We start from the raw sequence: 21,092 nt of genomic DNA, 5'->3' as shown, positions 1-21,092 counted from the left end.
ATCCTGGAATATGGATTCAGGTGGGCATGCTTTCCGGTGCATTCCTGAATGGGGGCCCCAGATGGATCTCTGGGGAACTTAACAGGACTAGCAGGCTGGATACTGATAGATGAAAATGGTTGACTGTCTTCTCATCGCCGCAAAGACAAAAGTCGCAAAGAAAGAGATTAGTGATAAACGTTTGGAATTTCAGCATGTTTTACAGAGCTGAGTGATGACCTTCAAGTCAAGTCAAGCCTCTGGCCCGGTCCGGTGATCCGTGTGCCGTCGAATCTAACCGCGTAAAATCAAACGTTTAATTTTTTGGACTCCCTAAAACAAGCTTATTTGTGGTTAGATTGACTTGAGAAGAATCCGGAAAAAAATTCTTAGCTCTATCGAAGCGCAGCATTTTATTAGGGCACGTGATGGTTCAGTGGTAAGCACTGTTGTCTTCTTCCTTCAAGGCTGTGGGTTGAAATCCCAGTTTGAATGTTATCTCTCCCAACTCCGGGTTTCCTCCTGCTGTCTAAAGACAGGCAGGTAGCTGAACAGGTGTCTCTAAACTGCTTGTGAGTGTATGTTCTGTGATGTATTAGTGTCTCATTAGGGCGCCCCCTGCCTGTGATTCCTGGGATAGCCTCCAGGCTCACCATAACTCTGGATAACTGGTTGGAAGATGGATGAATTACTCAATGCCTTCATTTAATGTAAGACTTTAACTTAACTACCCTGTTTTGTCTGGCGTCGAGGCATCGTGCCGGTGAGCACTCTGAGATGCGGCCTTGTGGCGTGTGGACCCCATGCAGTGAACGACAGGCCTGGCTGTGGCCATCCTGCTGTTCGCTTGAATGGCTCCACAAATTGGCCTGTTTAAAATGCTCCTTGCCTGCACCCCCCCCCCCCAAACCTGTGAATTTGCTCATTTACTGAAGTTGGCAGGACTGTGCTCTCCACCGGGAAATAGATGGGTAAATTGTCTTTTTTCTTCCCCTTGTTACGCCCGTCTCCCATTTGAGGAAAAGCTGCCTATTGGTGTATTATTGAGATTCCACATGGAGGATCAAGATGGTGGGGGGTTCCACATACACGCCACGGTCCATAAACCAGCGGCGCTCTTCCGGGTTTAATCACATCACGCCGCCGTCTTCAGTAAGCACCACGCACGGAGCCAGGCGGCATGCAGTAATCTGGGCTGAGCATGATATTTCGAGGGCCTGTTTTCAGACTCATGTCCTCTCAGTGACCTTGGCAGGCATCACCCCCCAAAACGCACACTGGCCTGGCTGCGTAGCAAGCCGTCATGTGACATCATCCTGGGGGGGAGGGTGCACTGCAGTGAGGCGCTGAGCAGAGGGTGCTGGTAAGGGGGGGGCATTCACCGGCTCTTATGGCTGAAATTGGGATGGGGGTGCGGTTTTCCAAGGCATGTGGCACTGCACGTGAACTGCCGGCATGGAGCCAGTTCGCGTCTGATGGCAGCCGTGCCGGGATTCGTGTGTGTGACTGTGGGGAGGCGCGGAAATGCAGCCAGTGGGAGGCTCGGTGGCACTCCTGGGTCAGGCTGTCTAAAGACACGGCGCTGTTTCTGGGAATTACAGAGGCCTCGCGTCATCCTGAACACCGCAGGAAATGCGCCCGCAGGAGGAGGAGCATGCCACCGAAGTCGGAGCTGCCCTGTTTTGCTGCATGATGCTGTAAAGAGTATGATCAGCGCCATGGCAACACCACGCCGATGCAGCTGATTGCCTGCCAGAGAGCTGACGGCTCCCGTTTCCCCCTGCCAGTTTCCGGTTCTAGGTGGGGTACTGGGCTGTACTGGGGATCGGGAAGGTCTGCGGAATTCAGTTCTTTTAATTACTTCAGGGGGAATGTCTTCCAAGTCATCCTTGGGATAAAAATGATTCCGCTTGCTTACGGAATTTGGGAGTCTCAGCAGGTCTCAGCTGGAGAAAGTGCTGCTTTCGGGGGAAATGGCAACCACAGGCGATGCCGATGACAGGTCGGGATGGCGGAGTGGGGGGCCCCCTCTGGGCCAGACCCGGCTGCATCTCCCCCAAGCCTGGAAGATCACTTTAGCTTGATTTTGGCAGCCAACCGCAACACATCTGCCGCGAGTCCTCTGTGCTGTTGCCCTACGGTGTGTTTTGAGAACTCCAGGCCGGAGCAGCCTGCCAGCCATCACTGCCACCCCCCGTTGCTTAGCCGGGTGAGACTCGCGTCCGTCTGTGCTGACTCCCGGGGGGGTTACAGGAGCTGGATTTCCCAAACAGACGGCGCTCTGTGCGATGACGGCTGCAGAGCACGATTGGGCTGACAAGTAGTCGGCTTAGGACACAGAATTCGGTTAAAAGTGCAGCATGGTGAATAGTAGACGGTGTAATTATGCTGGTTGTCTGTTTCGCCGCCACCCCCCCCCCCACACACACACACACACACAGCCACCTCAAAGCCCTTTCAGCCAGTGACCCTACCGCACCAATCCTGAGATTTACAAATTCACCACTGCCCCGCCTACCCCAAAATCAGCATGGGTCCACATCCTCCCCCCAGGTGAAACCCCATAAATCTTTGCAGTGAATAGTCCAGAAGTCCCTGAATGTGAGGGTCACCTGGGGGGCCAGAGACGCTGCTGAAAGGCCCAAAGAAAAAGAGGCGTCCCCAGAAAATGAAGGCTGGGCTTTGTTCCCTCTCCGTCAAAAGGCTCTGTAGCTAAACTAGTTGTAAATAATTGCTTTATGGAGGATGGGGTCAATAGTAATTACAGCTTTTTCCACACCATTAAATATGCAATGGTTTCAAAGCCATTGTTTCTTACGGTGGTTTGTAGTAAGTAGTTCTGATGTCTGTAAGGATTTTGCCTGTGTGTGTGTGTTTGTTTACCCACTTCCCGGCAGCCTGCTGCGAGTCGTCCACCTGCCTCCCCGGTTCACATTCACGTAGAGCCCTGGGGTAGAACTGGCCCTTCTTTTGATTTCCTGTTTGCCTTCCCCTGGTGGCACCCCGGTGTTTAAACCAGCTTGTTGTCTTTAACAGCACCAGACAGGCGTTCCCCGGCTCCCCCGACCTGCTGAAAGGGGCCGCGGGTCTTTGTTTGCCGTCTGACTGGCCTTTCTGCCGTTGCCCCGGACACTCCGGATTCCGGGGCTTTTTTGGTCTTAAGCCTCTCCTGGGGGAGCCCGAGCGTCAGTGTCGGGGGGGGCTGAGTACGCTGGTGGGAGCTCAGCTGTGGCAGGGTGGGATGGGGCCTGAAGGGAGCAGCTGTTATCGACCTCTGCGCAAGACTCAGCAAGGAGCCGCAAGGAAAGTGATGCTGATGACGGAGAGGCTTGTTTGTCCGGCCGGCTAATGCCGCCATGAGCCACAGCTTGGGGCTCCCATTGGAGCACCAACCTCCGTTGTCAGTGCCCTGGCCTGCTTTTTGTGGCTCGCGATGAGAATGAGCGTAATCCACCCAAGATGTGGGTGCTGGGGGGCAGAGGTGTCAGTCGAGTGGGGACCTTTATATGGAACTTCAGTCATGTGCCCTGCCTGGCTGCTGTGATCTGAGTGTGTGCCGTAAGCATCAGCCCCCAAGTGATTTCATCGGCCCGCGTTGAGACTCTGTCGGCAAATGTTGCTGTCTGTGTGGCAGAATCGATTGCCCACGACAATCCACCGCCCACAGATGGGCCGCAGATAGCTCACTCTGAGAAACAAACAGCACTCTGGTTAAAACCCGATGCTACATAGCCAGCTGTGTTGTGGGGGGAGAGTCTTAGAGGATAGAACGCTTATGTTTGCAAGGATAGTCTCCTGCTGCAGAATATCTGCTGTACCGTGTAGGTGTGGGTGTACATCAGAGTAGAGTATCATGGCAGGAGTTTGCCGAGGTGAGAAAGCAGGGATTGCTGGGCTGGGAGGCGGTTCAGCACAGGCTGCTCTGCTGGGGGACGGCAGGTCTTCCCCACTGCTGCTAACCTGTCAGTTTGCTCTCTAACTCTTGATGGATTAGTGGAAAGGGTCTCACACCCAGGGAAAGTTAGGCTCCCACATGCTGTTGGACTGCTGCGTGTGTGTGCTCCATCACCCCGCTTGATCATGGTCTACCATGGATTGGAAAAGTTCTGGATGTCACAGGAGGGTTTGGGTCCACCGGAGAGGTCAGCAGCACGGCAGATGTGGTGCTGATTCTTGACCCATGGTGGTGACCCGACCTGTCTCTCTCCAAAGTTGTCTGACTTCCAAATACCGGCTCTTTGCAAGTTGTCTTCTAGGGGCAGTTGGTTCCTCATCATTTCCGTCTTATTTGGCTTCTTCTGCACAGAAGTCAAACTCAAGCACAGGATGTTAAGCCCTGTTTTTGCTCGTGGGGGCACTTAGATGTGCCCTGTATGTTTTTACGTTTCACCCTTCTTTGAACGGCCTGTGAGACTTTGGGGGTGTGTAAGCCTCAGGTCTTTTTATCCTGCGATGTGAGGCTGGGGCAGATGGGGCAGGTGGTGTCGCCTCAGTCACGGTCTCCCCCTTCCTTTTTGTGTTTCTGTGGAGTCCTGGCCGGTCCACGTAGCTTTTATGGGGGCAGATAGAAGAAAGAGCCACTTCAACGCAGCTACTGACGTTCAGCCAATATTGTTCTGCCCCCCCCTTCAGAATAATAGGTTTGGGCTAAGCTGCTGGCTTGTTAGAAGGTGGTAGTGGATCTCGTTTGCGTTATGAGGCCTTCTGCTGCTTCCTGTTCTTTACACGGCAGGTGGTGTGACTGGGGGAGGGGGGATTCTGCCATGACCTCCTCCTCCTTTTTTGTAGTCCCTCTGGTGGCAGCCGTCACATTACTCAGGAACATCAGCCGATGGTGATTTCAAATCCAGAAAGAAAAAATCCAAATCGGGGTTTTGTTTCAACCAGCCAGCTGAGTTACTCTGTGACTGTGACTCTTTATACTCAACTGGTTGGTTGAAACAAAATCCTGGTCTGGATTTGTACTCGCTGGACCTGAAATGCCCACCTCTGGCCGTTTGTGCTCGGCTTTCAAATTCATTCGGCCTGAAGAATCCAGAACTTTTTCCCTGTTTAGATGATAAATGACCTGCCTGAGAGGAGGGCGCAATGTTCCCCCTTTCATCTTTTGGAGGGACAAGCAAATTGACACGATACTGTATGTCTCATACGTGACATAATATTACACCGAGCATACATATACATTAATATTCGAGCGAACGCTGGACCGGTGCTGCTAATGAATGGCTTTGTGTGAAATATGTGTAACACGAGTAATCTCTTTCGAAGGCCTCCTGTGAAAAGAAAAAAGATTATTTAGTGTTAATAACACAAGTGTTGTAAATCATCCTGCCTGGTAGGTAGCCGGAATGGCTGAGAATGTAGAACGATCATGGGTGAAAGCCGAAGGTAGCTTCTGCCAGATGTCCCCTGGTGGACCGGCTTGCGGGGACGGCTTTATATCTGGGAGCTCACTTTCTCTCCAGGTCATTCATCACTATCTTTTTTTAGTCTGACTTCTCGTTGGTATCATTACGAGCCACGTGCCATGCTTGGTCGACCCATTACCAGACTGTAGGAACGGGGGCCTGCGTCCAGCCAAGGGGTGATGTAGTGTCTCCACCTGAGCTTAGCCGAGGCTTGCAAGGGGTCCTGTCAGCGCATTAGTCATCATTTTGGGCCTCTGCGGTGAGTCACGTGAGAAATTTATCCATCTGGGGCTCAGGCTGTGACCTTTGAGCATCTGCCATGCGAACGACAGTAATTAACATCAGAAGATCATTGCCCTCCCCCCGCCACCAAGAGATGCACACGTCTTCCTAGCGATCGCTAAAATCTTGCAATGGCTGTTTAATATCCTCCACCAGCAGCTGTGTAAAGATCTGTATTGATGAGAGGAGGCCTAAAAAATAATGAGGGGTGGTGTCACCAAAGGGTTACTGGGAGCGGATACCCCCCCCCCCCCCCCCCCCCCGAACGAAGCCTGTCGCAGCTCCTCGGGAATAGATGGCCTCACAGCTTGCGAGCACCCGGCTGCTTTGTCACGCCTGCGGGGTGCACATATTGCCCTCATATGCTCAGCGCACAGGCTTTGCCCGAAATGGAGGGGGGGCTCCTCCCATGCGCTCCGATGGATGGGGCTGACCGCCGGCCTCCAGGCTGAGTGCTCAGACTTATCGTGTCCGCTGGTTAAGACGACGACCCGGAAGGTGCGTTTATTCCAGGCTGCTTCCATCATTCTATCCCATGAAGGGGCGTCTCTCTGTTTCATGACAAGCCTTTGTTGTCGTACTGCTCCCTCCCTGATCTCTGCCCCCCCCTCAGCCCTCCCAGCATTGAGATACAATAAAATAAAACCAGGATCAACAGCATTCGCCTCTCCCCTGTCAATGCTGTATCTTTTTTCAGTGAATCAAGTTCGAGGGGGGTGGGGGGGGTACTTTGTGTGCATGAACCCTCTGCAGGCTTTTGTCTTGGTTTAACCTACGTTACTGGCCTCGGTTTGACGCGCGTTACTGGTTTGTGATTGAGCCACGATACTGTCCAGTACTCTACCCCAGGCCATTTGCAGTCTGCAATTAACTAATTGCTACAACTGTTTTGTTGCTAAAACCTTGTTTCATATCCTCTGTGATACAAGCACAAGCATGCGAAGGATTTCTTGCTTTTTTTTGTACTGTGTACACAATTTTTGGAAACAGCTTGTGAAAAGAATATGGCAGGAGCCGTTACTTGGCAACCTTGCCATCGCTTTTTCAAGTTGCTTCTCCACTGCTCCCCAACGGGCCAACCGTGATTGTCGTCACACCAAACAGCTGAATAAATGACGCCGGATGCTGGGTGCAGCCGCCTGCCGGTCGCGGTACATTTTTCATCACGAAACTCCCGCGAAGGGGAGCCCTGAAAGTGGTGACCATGTGCCAGAAGCTTCCGGGTCCCGTGGTCTCCGCTCATTGCTGGGATCCGGCTTATTGCCCATGAATGATTGACAGGTCCCAGTGGGGTCCCGGGCATCACCAGCTACTGTCAAGCTGCAGATCTCTGGTGATTTCACCAGTGCTACCCCCCCCCCGTCAGTCAGGATGGAGATGTACATGTCAGCTGGACACACCAACACCCCCCCCCCCCCTTCCAGCTCAGGGACGGCATGCGACTCAGATATAGATCCATGCATGCGACTCAGATTTGCATTATAGCAAGATGCAGTGTGTGGGGGTGGGGGTGGGGGGGGGGGGGCAAGCCCAGATAATCGCAGAAGGGCCCCTCTACAATGGAGCGGGAGTCCCGGATTGTGTAGGGTCAGGTGTAGGGTCTGTAGGGTCCTGCTTCAGAACCTCAACGGCACCATAGTCAACAGTGCTGCAGCCTTCATCTCTAACAATTAGCAACTTGGAAAGGGGAACCACGTTTGCCTTTGATTTGGGGGAGAAATGACTGTGAATCGACGAAACAGTACAGGATCAATGGAGGTGATCCTACCTCTTTTTATCTTCCGTCTTAATGATTTGCAGTGGAACCTGCGTCCGCCACAGCTGTCCTGAGCTACCGAAGCCAGTGGCAGCGTTTCTCCGAACCGCTTCTGCCGTTATTGTTGTGATGTACCCCTGTAAGCGCACATACCTCCCCTACCCTGCAATCTGGGCATCAGATAAAGAGTTGGAACAGTCCTGGCAACATTTTTAGTCGTCTTCCCTGTCGTTTTCTCGTCCATTATTTGTTTTGGCGGCAGCCGTGAATCATTCTGAGGCGCAGCGAGGGTCCCTATTCCATCCACGGTACTTGTGCTTAATTAGCATGGGTGAAGTGGCCCTTGCTGTGCAGTGGGTTTTAATTAGAGACAGTAATTGAAGCGGCATCTGGGAGACTCTTACTGCGCCTGCGAACAATTGAATGCGATTGGCCATGTAAAAAAAATATATATAATACAAGACCTGGCTTATCTGCCTGGCTCTTACTGGATCATAGAGGGTGTTCCAGTCAGAAGTGCAAAGCTCCAGTTGTAACACAAAAATTCCCCTATAATGCCAGGAATGGTCATATGGATCTTTTGGGGAATGCAGAAGGATTTTGATAGTGTGTATGTGACTTAATAAACTGGAAATGGGTGCTGCTGGTCCTTAGAACAGGAGTGGGAAGCCCTGATCGGGGAGTGTCAGTATCCAGAAGGTTTTCTGTCCTTCCTGATGAGTTACATCACGTACATCACTGACATCACGTCTGGTTCATCAGGGACCAGGTAGGATAGAAAACCTGCAGGATACCGGCACTCCAGGATCAGGGTTGCTGATCGCTGTCCTAGAAGAACGCTTATTTGATCGTCATTAATTCACCCATCTTCCATGACTGCTTATCAAGTACAGCAGTGTTTCCCAGTCCGGTTCTTGGACAACCAGAGACAGTCTATGTTTTTGGGAGCTGAGAGGGAGCAAAAGTGTGGACTGTCTGGCAGGGAGCAAAAACGTGGACCGGCTGTGGGTCCCCAAGGACCGGATTGGGAAACACTGAAGTATGGGCTTGTGGTGAGATTTGAGATTCAGACTCTGCTGTAGCCTGTCTGATCCACCTCCACCAAGAGACAAGTGTGGGATTTCTCTGTACAAACAAGCAGGAGGTGGTCATGACGCAAAACATGGCTGGGGGTGGGCATTGGAGCGCAAACTTTCAGTGAAACACAAGCCGGGGTGGTTTGTTGATCAAAGCCCTGCCCCCTGTTCTTTACCATTCTGTGGGTGGTGTGGAAGGGGATGTGTATGTCTGTGTGTGTTACCGGAGGTGGGGCGGGGAGGGGAGGGTGGGGCTGATGGGAACTGGTGGATTTAGGAACCCCCGCTACCATTTGGCTTTTACATAAACGCCTGTCAGCTAATCCCCTCAGAAATGTCATCTTTCTCCATATCAATGTAAACAGTTCATAAAGGCCACAAAAGGTACAAGAAAGTGTTCAATAGATATTTCTTCCGGGCTTTGTGTTCCACATTGGGCCTCATTAGCGCAGTAGTGCCATGGTCGTTGAAACCTGTGTCCCCCCCAAACCCCCCACAGATAACGATCTCTGCTGTGCTGGTCTGCCGAAAGCTAAACCCTACTGGAAAACCCATTCACACACAGCTGGGGTTGGGCCTGTTGTCACAGATTAAGTGTCTTATAGTTGAAGGAGAAGAACTTTGGTTTGTGAACCTGTGGAGAAGCTTTAATAGACACTGAGAGGGTGGTAAGGTTGGAACCTGTGTGGTGAAAGCCAGAATTGCACAGATATTTTCTTAATTTTCAATGATTATCAATGAATTTGTACCGTGACCTTCAGCAATATACCGTTGGAAGGTTTGAAATTACACAGATGAATAATTATAGTATCTCGTTTCGTGAATCTTGTGCATTGTGTTTTAATTGTTACAAATCTCAAATCACTGCACAGACTAATGGGCATCCACAAATTGTCATGTAAATCGTTCAGGGCTCCGGAAATAATCCATCGTTACCTCGCATGGTGAAGTTAGCATTTCGGGATAAAGCCACACAAATATGATGGACCCTTAATGCAGGGCCAGTGTAATGCCAGAGGTCACCACCTGTCGAGGGCCGTCTACATCAAAGTGTCCACTCATTAGACGCCACTAGAGACCCTTACTGATCCCACTTGGGTCATTTGGAGGTCAGTCATTGAAGTCACCAACCAGAGTTCCAAAGACTGTCTTTGTGAGTAGCAGATTACCATGAGGCCGTATGGGATGGGTGACTGGAAGCGTTACTATGGGCACAGATTTGGCAGGATTTTGCAGCCGTTTCACAGGTTCCCGCGCGGCTCTTCACATGGGAGCAGGGAGCTGTCTAATGGCCCGGCACAGCCCTGGTATACCAGAATATTCCCTCTCCACCTTCAAGAAATGCCTCAAGATCCATCTATTCCCGGAACACCTCTAGTAGCCTACACCAATCTATGTTCCCTGAATGCTCTTAGTGTTGCACTTTGCCTGCTGATTATAATAGTCATCTCATTAGGTTCTTGCTTTGTTTAGTAGACGGTTGTAAAGCTCTCGCTCCAGTACGGCTTACACTTGCACCAGGGCTTTCACTGGAAGGTTGGCCAGCTGCCCTTATGCCTAGTTGACTCTGTGACAGACGTATGTCTGTAATGTGCTATTTTGGACCAAAGCATCTGCTAACTAAATGCAAATGGAAACGAGATGTGGAATTTGTAAACTAGCTTTCAGATGCATGGTCTCCCCAGGACATCATACCCATGGTCCTGTCTTCTAAAATCCGTCCACGGGATGGAACTGAGCCACTCTGTCTCCTACCAGCGGGTGGATCTTCACCCCATGTAACAGCCCCGGGCTCATTATTATGCTGCATTATGAAGATTAGAGCTACAGCGCAGCAGTGCATTGTGTTCAGTGTGCGGTGCCCCTGCCCCATTCAGAAAGCAGGCTGTCACAGAAGCCTGGTGATGAAAAGCCCGTTTTGAGTGCGGCATTATGTCAGGATTATTCTGCGTGTGGAAAAAAAAAGAGAGAATCCCAGAGCTGGCACAACTGTCCTTTTTCATTCCCAGGGCCACACATGTGACTCTTCCAGTAACATGCCAGGCTTGTGCCACGTGGAGAAGAATTTGCATACGGGCAGCTCGTCCCTTTCTGATGAAAATCCATTTATCAAGCCAAAACAGTGTCGGGGGACACAATGCGAATGCCGTCTGCGTCTTCCGGCGGCGCCGTGTTGTTTTTAAATGAAATTTCTCACTCGGCCTGGTTTTCTTTGGCCGCTCCGCCCGCATGCCGCGGCGAGGCTGCCGTACCTCAGCTTTTTTGTACTTTGCGGGATGCATGAGAGTTTGAGTTCGATGGTTTGTCTGTTTGTTTGTTTTTTTTTTCCTCCCGAGGAATAAGGGAAGTCTGGGAGCATAATGAGGCGGGTGATGATGCTTGCGTGGGGGACGGGGTGCCGCTGGCATTGTTTTGTTTGGGGGGGGGGTCTCTCTTCCCGTCCCTGCCGCTTAGCTGCTTTGAGCATAAGGTGCTCGCTGAAGTGTGAAAGCTGGTGATGAGACAGTAAGGGGGATGGCGGGGGGGGGTGGTTGGGTCCAGGCCAGCGGGTTTAGGGTTGTGTGTTATTTGAGGGCGGGGGGGGGGGGGGGCATGAATCTGTACTTGACGGGACACCCACCCCACGGGAGGTGGCGGTGGTTGGGGGGGTGAAGCCCATCGGAGTGCCTCAGTCTCTCTGTGTGGGGAAGAAGAAAGAGGGACATTGATCTTCTGCCTGAGTGGAAGTTGCTCACCATGAGGGAGAGCGAGGAGAGGAAACGTGCTTTTCAGAATCTGGCTGAGGTCCTGCAAGAGAAGGTCAGTGAGGAAACCCTTAGGAACAGACTTAACCTGCGCCAGGGCGTACAGTACGTGTGCCTGAAGGCGTGTGTGTGCAGGAGTGCTCAGCAGAACTTACTCAATAAGTAAATATGCGGTGGCACTGTTTGCTTGTTCATCGTTCTTACGCATGACTTGCGTTTCTCACAGGCTGAATATGAGGGTACCAGATCCGTTTTCTGTCTTTTGGTACTGACTCATGAGCAGTGGTGATACTGTCATCCTCTGGTGTTGTGTAAAGCAAAGTGCCACCCTTAGTGATGCAGTCAGTGTCTCCCCTGCACCTGGGACCATGTTAAATGTGAATATGCTTCAGGGTAAGACCTTCCTAGTTCAACAGTTTTTTTTTGTCAAAAAAAGAATGTCTGGTGCTCTCTACAGTTGTACCTGAAATTTGGAAGTTGAATGATTTCTATTATGATTTCAGGATCTACTTCGAAGAGAAACAGTGTAAAAATGCACAGGCAACGGTATTCATCAGAGTTGTGACATGATAAAATGACACGAGGCCAGTTCAGTTTTTAATGAAGCCGAGACTCCCATATTAGGAATGGTTATGCTTTGTGGTGCCTGCATGCTCTTGGTTCTGCTCTCATTCATTCCATCGATGCCGTCTTAGCCTATATCAGGTCTGGCTGAAGATCCAAGCTCCAGGCACAATGTCTTACTTGTGTCAAACAAGATAGATGGCGGATTGTGTGATGGGCAAGGATCATGTGACAAGTAGAACCTGTCTTGTGTGACAGGTACTGTTATCCTGTGATATGTAAATACCTGTAATGGTACAGGTCTTGTGTAATGGTATAGGTCTTCTGAAATTAGCAAGGCATTTAAGTGACGGGTAATGTTCCTGAATAACTGTGAGAAACCCAGTTCTTCTGGCCAGCGAACAATGAACATTGACAGTGATTTTTATCTGACACCCCCAGGATGCTTTAGGCAGGCAAACTGACCAGTTTACAGAATCATATTGCTGTCTAACTGAAACCAGCAAAACGTGCCACTGTAGGAGCCGACCATGTGAACCTGCTATATACCCTTAATGATTAATTATTGGAGTGTGAAGGGCTTGTTAGACAATCTCGCCCCTCCCCCGAAACAGACACTCCCTTCCCATGTTTTGCCATGATGCTTATACATGTACTGTGGTATAGTTTATGTATTAATGGTATAGGTATAATGTATCGTTTCTGTGAAGTGGTATAGGTCATAGTGATCGAGTTCCTTTATAATGATACTGTATAGGTCTGCTACAATGGTGTAAGTTTTATATGATGAAATCAGTAATGGTATAGGCATATTGTATAATGGTGGTGTTCCTATGCAATGGTATGGGTCTGATGTAAGGTATAGGTTATAGTAACGTAACATACGCGCCCTTGTAATGGATTTGTCCAGTGTTATACTTCCTGTGTTGTGGTATAGGTCCCATGTAGTGGTATAGGGTTTTATGTAATGCTGCTGCTCCTGTGTTTGGAGTGACAGGTTACATTGTGTGCGATGGCTGACGTTATCAGGGTGCTGCTGCGCTGCAGGGGCGCTACTGTTCATGTGGTCCCTCCAGCAACTGGCCCGAAGCACGTAGGACAGGGTGGGCGGAACGTGACATCTGGCGAGCAATCTGGCCGACGCTGGCACACCCATGCAGCCTGCCGTGCGCTATCTAGTTACGGGCAGGATGGCGTGTTTAAAAGGAAAAAAAAAAAAAACGCTGACATTTAAGGCAAACGAGAGCTGTGTGTGGGACTTCATTACTATCCACTGTTCAGCTGCACTGTGGCCTGTGATAGAGATTATATTTTTAGGCAGTAATCCTACTGTTTAGTAATTAGAATGTTTGGACTCGGTAGAAGATGCATTAGATGCACAAAATGCATTAAATCTATTAATTATAATATGGACTTTCCTAGCAAATTTGTTGCATGTGCATTCCTGATTGGCCCAGGAGCTGTTCACAGTGGATGTTAGTTGAGCCCAAATCGACATCCTCATTCTGAGCCTTATTGATGCCACAGGGATTACAGAAGATGCCACTCAGCTACTGTTCACGTGTGTGTGTGTGTGTGTTACAGTACGATCCCGAGAACTCGGGCTTCATCAGCACGGAGCGGTTCCGAGACCTGCTGGAGGTCCACGGGTCCGAGCTGGACCCCCACAAGCTGGAGGTCCTGCTGGCGCTGGCGGATGGCAACGCCGATGGGAAGATCTGCTACCAAGACTTCGTCAACCTGGTGAGGCTGGCCTCTAAATCTGATTGGCCCACGTCATCTCATCCGCCACACGGAGCAGACAGACACTCCGGACAAGTAGTCACAGAACGCCGTATCATGCTTGTTGAATGAACGGCAGTTTTAGAATATCTAGCAAGTGAATTAATCTGAACGATGGATCTGGTAATTATGGATTTCCCTAAGAGCAAGTGTGTTCAAAGTCTCCCCAGTTAATCATCATGTCTCTCTTTCATTCTGTATATTAATTAATTTACCGTAACCAGGCCTCCAGTATTTGGTCCAGCTGCATGTAGACAAAAATTTCTAGCAATTTAAAATAGGGCTGAACGATTTATCAATTTCAAATCTGTTTTGGCAAATTTGTGTGCTGCGATTGGCAAATGGACTTCGGACATGCACTATGCAACACGTCTGACCCAAGGCTTCCCACTTGGCGTGAGAATTATTTTACGAATTCATGCCGTGCTCCCTGTGTGACCATGATGGTCACCAATCAGAAGCGCCATGCTCCTCGCGTGCCAGTCATGCTCACCAATCAAAAGCGCTGTGCTCCTCGTCATGCTCACCAATCAGAAGCGCCGTGCTCCTCGTCATGCTCACCAATCAGAAGTGACGGATTTGCCCACAAACAGCATTACCTACTTATTTCATGGTCGGAATTGCATCGCGACACACCTTTCGTTTTTTGTTAATGAGCCTTGGTTTTACTTTTCATTTCACATAAAAACTTTGGTCAGCTGTCTGGAGTGAGATCTTCAAGTTAATTCAAGTTTGCACACACATGCACATGTATTTACATATATGTAAGTGTTTTAATGCCTTGTGAATAGTCTGTAGGGTTTGCAAACTACCCCAACGCTTTTGATGTGGCTAATATTAGATTTATAATGGAATAATATATATATATATATATATTTGTCATCAGGGGCACCATAAGGTGGGGGGGGTGAGGGAGTTAAGATGATTCCAAGGGCCCCGGAGTGACAGGGGCCCTAATAAATCTGGAAAATAACTGGATTGGTCTGGACTGGGGGGGCCCAATATGATCTGCTTTTATGGGGCCCTAAACTCTTTAGCAAAGCCCCTTTTTGCCATAAAACTTCTTGCCTGAGCGTAAGAGTCTGAAAGCATGTCACACCAGATGTGTGATAGCTGGCAGCCCTGAAGATGTACATTTTTACATTCAGTCAATTTGTATAAAATACATTACTTTATACAGTTGTTAAAAAGCAGAAACTTCGACAAATATAAAATCGCCAATAAACTACGACTGTCACGATCGGCAATTAGGCCGGCGATGGCACGTGCAGGTGATGCGAGCGGTAAGCAGGCAGGCAGGTAGAATACGGGGAAACTGGGGTTTATTCAGGTGCGGGCAGGACATAAACGGACGGAACAGGAACAAAAGGCTCGAACATCGACTTACATCGGGTAACATCAATGACAGACCTTGAACTCTGGTAAGACAAGGACTCAAATAGACAGGACTGATTGAAAGTAAACGGACACAGCTGGGTACGATCAGGGAAGCACACGTGGGTAAGCAGGGGGCGTGGCACACACGAGGAGCGGACGAGCAGGTCATGATTGCTCTCTGCTAATTTAAAGTAATAAATACGCATCAGAAGTCCATTAGAATAGAGACCAGTTCATAGTTTGATGCTGTGTCATGTGTTTTAAATGTATTACACACTGAATATTAAACCGAAGCTTGACGTACAAAAAAATTATATCGCAAATCAAATCATAATCTCAAAGTATCTGTCAGAAAAAAAAATCCCGATTACATATTTCCCCAAATTTTTCAGCCCTAATTTAAATGAAAGAAATAAAAAAGTTGGTGTGGCAAATAAAAGGAGGGAAGCCAAGAATCATTAACTTCTGAGAGCGCAGTGGGGTTATCCGGCAGCACCTCAATGCGCTTCTTTGTTGGGTACAGTGCTTCGGGAGAGGGAAAGTGCAGCGGCAGCCTGGCCCACACCTTTTTGTCATTGGCTCGGCCAAGTCATGTGACAGTCAGGGAGCAGCATCTGCAAATGGAAGTGGGACAAAGAAGAATGAGGAGCATGTATTGGGGTCTGTGCCGCTATTGTTCCCTTGACTCTCATATCCAGCGCCTACAACAACAAAAGCCATGTGTAGTGGGTTCTGCTTGGGGGAGGGAGGGTGGGCACCAGGGTATTGGGTGAGCAGGGGGTTATATGCAGCAGTATCTTTACCATGTAACTGCACCATAAAGCTGCCATTGTGATCGCAAACAATTCAGCAACTTGCTGTGTTTATGCTACCTATGCCAGCGAAGCAGGGGGGTTGCGCTCCCCCCCGTTTGTACCCACAATATTTATCACTGTCCGGTGCCGAGCATTCCTGAAATGCTGTGCTGTAGTCCATGCGACGTCTCAGTGATCAAAAGTGGAGGATCACTGTTGTATAAACAATAAACGGGCCTGAGCTCAGGTGGCTCAGGTTCTTAATTGTTAGTTATCCACCGTGGCTTGCGGCACAGGCACTCTGGAAGCATCGTCCAGCTTCATCGTCTATGCGATTTGTGCTGCATGGTCCACAAACCGATGGTGCTAAACATCTGCATTTTAAGACTTGCTCTCAAGAACCATTGATGGAGTAATTTTGCCATTGAGTTTATGGCGTCTACATAGAGAGTGCTGTAGAAGGTGCAGTGTGAGTGGCTTTTTCAGCCTTGGAGTTGGACATATAAGGTCTTTCTAGCCTGATTACCACCACAAGTTGTTCTGTTTAACTTGTCCACAGAATAAGGTTTAACCGTAAATATTTACCATTCACCCGCAGCCGAGATTAGTGTTCATGCGTTTACATAATTTTGTAAGTGCGACACCAACACAAATGTATTTTGGTTCTGTTGCGATCCCTAATTCAATGATTCACTCGATTCATAAAGCATTTGAGGACATCCTGAGAGGGTGTCTAAGCGCCAAGTACTCGTGAAAATGTAATCTCCATGGAGGCTGACAGGCTTTGTGACTGTATTTCTGCGACGTGCATTCATTTGGTTTGTGACGCAGTACCGAATCTGCCTCATCTGTTTGCCAGCACATGACCTGTCTCGGAATAGCTATAAACAGCTATGGCAGAAATCGCCCAGCGACTTGCAGTCATTTTCGTTAAAACTCCGTCAGAGCAGCTGAGAGATGCATGGAATGCGACTATGCGAGATGTTCATGCAGGAGGATAAGCCGCTGAAATGGGAATCGAAAGCGGAGGGATAATCCAGCCATAAAGTTCAACTGTTTTCTCAAGGGTTTTTGGGTTCTGCTTTTATACAACTGCAAAAGTTCATTCCAACTTTTAATTGCCAAGGCATCACTGAATGAAACCCAAGTTTATGGTGTTTTTCTGAGGTTTTACGGCAACTTCTTCATATATATGAACACACCCACTGTACAGACAGAAGTATTGGGACACCTGGCCATTGCACTCATGAACTTTAATGACATCCCATTCTAAATCCGTAGGCATCTATATGGAGCTGGTGCTCCCTTTACAGCTCATCTCGGAAGGCCTTCCACAAGAATTTGGGGTGTGTCTGTTGGAATTTTTGTCAGTTCATCTCTAAGAGCATTTATGAGGTCAGGCACTGATGTTAGACGTGAAGGTCTGGCTCACAATCTCTGCTGTAGTTCATCCCAAAGGTGTTTGATGAGGTTGAGGTCAGGGCTCTGTGAGGGCCAGTCAGGTTCTTCCACATCAAACTCACCCAACCATGTCTTTATGGGTCTTGCTTTGTGCACTGGGGCACAGTCATGTTGGAATACAATTGTTTTACTCTTGTCCAATACTCTTGTTTTGACTTTTAGTCTATGTATGTATGCGTGTGTGTGTGTGTGTCTATCCATCCATCACTGAGGCCAATGATACAATGCAATGCAAAAGAACTGTTACGCCCGAAAACCCTTGGGAGAGACCTAAGGGCAGAGAGGGTTTTATTAAATCAAAGGCAGCCAAACACAGAATAGAAAAGCAGAGACCCGGTGGGGGTCATGGGACGGGTAGGTCAAAGAGCCAGAGGGGTCACTCCTGCGCAGACCACACTGGATGAGCAGACATGGAACAGGGATCAGGGGGAGATGGTTAGGGACCGGAACACAGCGGGCAGGTCAGGTCAGGGCTGCAGGAAAGACCAGCAGAGAACGCTCCCTAAATCCCCACATGGATCAACAATAGTGGCGGGCTGAGCGCAAGGTGGCCCAGGACTTTTAAGGGCCGGTGTCAGGTGGGGCCCCTTTCAAGGGGGTGTGAGAAGAATATGATGCTGTACATCATACAGATACAGAAGCAGGTTGGAGAGAGCAAATACATCTAAATAAAAATTGTCACATTTCCAAATAATAAAAGCATAAGCCCTCTTATAACAGTTATTTATTAATTAATCAGGTTTTACTGACTGTGACACTGAATAGGGCAAACAGTTTCAGAAAATGGATGGATGGATTTTACTGATGCAATGATGTTGGAAACGATACATCAAGAGTTCCTCCCAAATTATATCCTGTGCACTTTTTTAATCAGGGGAATTGCATTGTGAACCTTTTTATATTTATACATCAGAACTTAAAAATACAACTTTTTAAACATCTCTGTGTAATACTTGTCTGATGTCTAGCCACTCATGGACCATGACATCAAAGTGTGGGTAAAACTGAAGGTCTTTTTAAAGGGTGAGAAAAAAAGACATTCCTGGTTTTATTTTGGAGTTCTGTGTTGCAAAAGAGGTGTTTGTGAGGAATTGTGGATCGGGCAGCTGTGGACAGTGCTAGAGATGGATGGAATTCTCCAGACGTTGCCTAGCGATGGGAAAACATTCCGGGGCCCAGGGCAGGGTTACGTGGGAAGCGGGGGCAGCCACAGAAAAAGGACAGCGGGGTGTCATGGCACGACCCCCCCCCCCCGTGGGCTGGGGTGAGTCCGCAAGCGAACTTGGCGAGAGATCAGCCAGGTCCCTCGGGCATAAAAGTCTGGGAATAAATAATTTAATTATTATCTAGCCATCTTAGAGCCCAGAGGTGAATTTACAATTATGGATTTTCAGGCATTGCTTGATTTGTATGGGATAATAAAATCTGCCAAATTGCTGCAGCTTCACTGCAGGCTGCGCTGCAGTTTAATCACAGTTTCTCACTGGTGTTCTTTGACTCTTTTCAGAAAAACCGGGAGGTATAATCTCTTCTGTGTGCGTTTCTCCAGATGAGCAACAAACGCTCCAACAGCTTCCGACGGGCCATCCTGCAAGGCGGACGGCAGCTTAAGGGGGCGGTCCTACGTGAGGAGGCGGGGCTGGACCTCTCTCAGCGCCTGGTGCGCCACATCGCCTACGAGACGCTACCCAGGGAGATCGACCGCAAGTGGTACTTTGACAGCTACACCTGCTGCCCACCGCCCTGGCTTATCCTGGCTATCACCATCGCCGAGGTAGGCCAGCTTGTGATTGGCTAAAGGTTAAAGGGTAAATACAATGGCACCTGAACCTTAGAGTCGATTATTTTAATATTAGCATTTCATCCTTTGAGCTCGACGGTGGCTTCGGGGGGGGGGGGGGGGGCCTGTTTTCTGCTGTGCACCACGCATACATATAAGTGCGTAGCAGCGCGGTCAATAACTGGGTCTCTGCGAAAAACATTCTACTATTACTACTGCAGGTGGTTAATACCATCAGTAACATTTCATACAGGCACAATAACAACAACATAAGAATCATGCAAGAAATTTAATAGCGTAAATGTCTCAGGGGAGGCTTTCAAGGAAGCTGAATTATCTTGCTGTAATTCGAACCATGTTTCGAAGTTTTTTTTTTTTTTTTTTTTGCATTTTTCAGTCGTTTAAGTATTTTTCTGCCGCCCTGCAGGTGGCAGTGTTTCTGTACTATAGCCTGCAGCTGAACCGCTGGGTCCTACAGGTGTCTGATCCCCTCTTCCTGAAGGGGCCGTTGCCGTACCACCCTCAGCTACGGGCTCAGGCATGGCGCTACCTCAGCTACATCTTCATGCACGCTGGGTGAGTCACGGGGGGGGGGGGAATTGAACCCAGCACTGCCACAAGCTGCTCAGCCAGCAGGCAGGAGGATCGGCCCATCGACAGAAAGGCTCGAGTCTGTAGGCGAGAGGACCGATCGTTCTCACAGCTTGCTGGTTCCTGCTCGCCTTCGCACAATCTAAAGCGGTCGCTTCCCGACTGTTAATAGCGTCCATTCTCGCTTTACATGGATGATCACATTTATACTTGCAACCCAATTGACATTGTGCAGGATACGGGGGCCAGCATTTGGCTCTTGCCTGACGCAGCATGGAAACCTTAAACTGTTTCTTTGTGGCCATTGGACTGGTGCTCAGTACTTTATTTGTGACTGAAACACGTGTAATATTAAGCAAATGTTAACAATGTATTGCATTAAATTTTCTCATTACTGTTGGCAGCATAGTGCAACCGATAGGCTTCAAAACGGGAACGTGCCCTTGAATAATCAGCAGTCCCACCAGTATGTGCTGTGACATGAATTAACTCTCTGTCCTTAAGTCACGCAGCTCTGGATCTCCCAGTAACGGTGCCTGCAGATTAGAAATATATCTGTACCAATTAGCAGGAGCATGAGTTATATGCTAATGATCTGGTATTAGCCCAGATACAGAAATGTACACAAATTCTCTAAATCCAGAATCCCTTGTTATGAGGAAGGCCTAAAAAAGAACTGAAATGATGCTTTATTTGCCGTTTGGGTACAGGTATATTGGAACGCTTATTTTTGCACATATATACAGTTGGGACTGAGCTTGGGGTCTGAGTTCAGCGCCAGCCGTATATCTGCCCCCCCTGCAGTGCCTTGCTCAAGAGCCCAACGGGAATTCTGCCTTATGCAGATACCGTGGCCCAATAAACCAAATATGAGAATTCCCCATAAGACATTAAGGTTATTTGGCTATTTGACAGAAATAATTGGTTCTGGAAACACCTTAACTGGACCCTGGATGTTTCTCAATACCGAGAACGAACTTTGGCCGCAGAGAATCATGGAATCGGTCTCGTTTGGCCTCGACGTATCCTTGACATTTGGGGGCGGGGCAGAGGAACGACATCCGATGGTTTTTACCATCCTCTGTGCTTCCATTCTTGAGTATTGGAACTGGTCTTCGGCAATGGAAGGCGACATGAAACTGGTACACAAGTCGAGTCTGGTAAACAGATTCATAAACACCCGTTTATTAAAAAAAAATAATAAAAAATTCATGCAACACCATGAAATTTGTACAAATATTGTTCGCTGCTCACCAGACGTGATCGAAAATGCGCGATGGTTGCCGACGAGTCGTTTTTAATGCCGTGGCCTTGTTTCCGTGATGTTTGTGAACTACAGTGAAACAGAAAAGGGCACTTTGTGTGAGAGGAGCAGGACACGCGTGCGTGTCACTGTACTCAACTAATCAATCCCACTGCTGTGTTTAGACAGCAGAAGGCATGACCTCACCCACCGTGGCTGTCTGACCAGCGCTCTGTGTGAATACTTGCTCTCTGC

General features: G+C 48.9%; 1 protein-coding gene across 4 annotated transcripts in view; it reads left to right on the top strand.

The window, feature by feature from the left end:
* rhbdl3 (rhomboid, veinlet-like 3 (Drosophila)) overlaps positions 1-21,092 on the top strand; it is a 35,904-nt gene that overhangs the window by 6,108 nt on the left and 8,704 nt on the right. For 3 of the 4 annotated variants that reach the window (XM_049015185.1, XM_049015184.1, XM_049015186.1), the window contains 3 exons: positions 13,394-13,552; positions 18,773-18,997; positions 19,431-19,579. In XM_049015185.1, the coding sequence (XP_048871142.1) occupies positions 13,394-13,552; positions 18,773-18,997; positions 19,431-19,579 (533 nt within the window). Of the gene's footprint in view, positions 1-11,126; positions 11,301-13,393; positions 13,553-18,772; positions 18,998-19,430; positions 19,580-21,092 lie in introns of those variants that run through there. The other variant, XM_049015187.1, reaches the window with a different exon arrangement.

This window comes from Brienomyrus brachyistius, chromosome 5, assembly GCF_023856365.1.
Source record: "Brienomyrus brachyistius isolate T26 chromosome 5, BBRACH_0.4, whole genome shotgun sequence".
In the NCBI taxonomy this organism is placed as follows: domain Eukaryota; kingdom Metazoa; phylum Chordata; class Actinopteri; order Osteoglossiformes; family Mormyridae; genus Brienomyrus; species Brienomyrus brachyistius.
The sequence above is the reverse complement of the archived record's forward strand: the minus strand, read 5'-3'. Positions and strand labels throughout refer to the sequence as shown.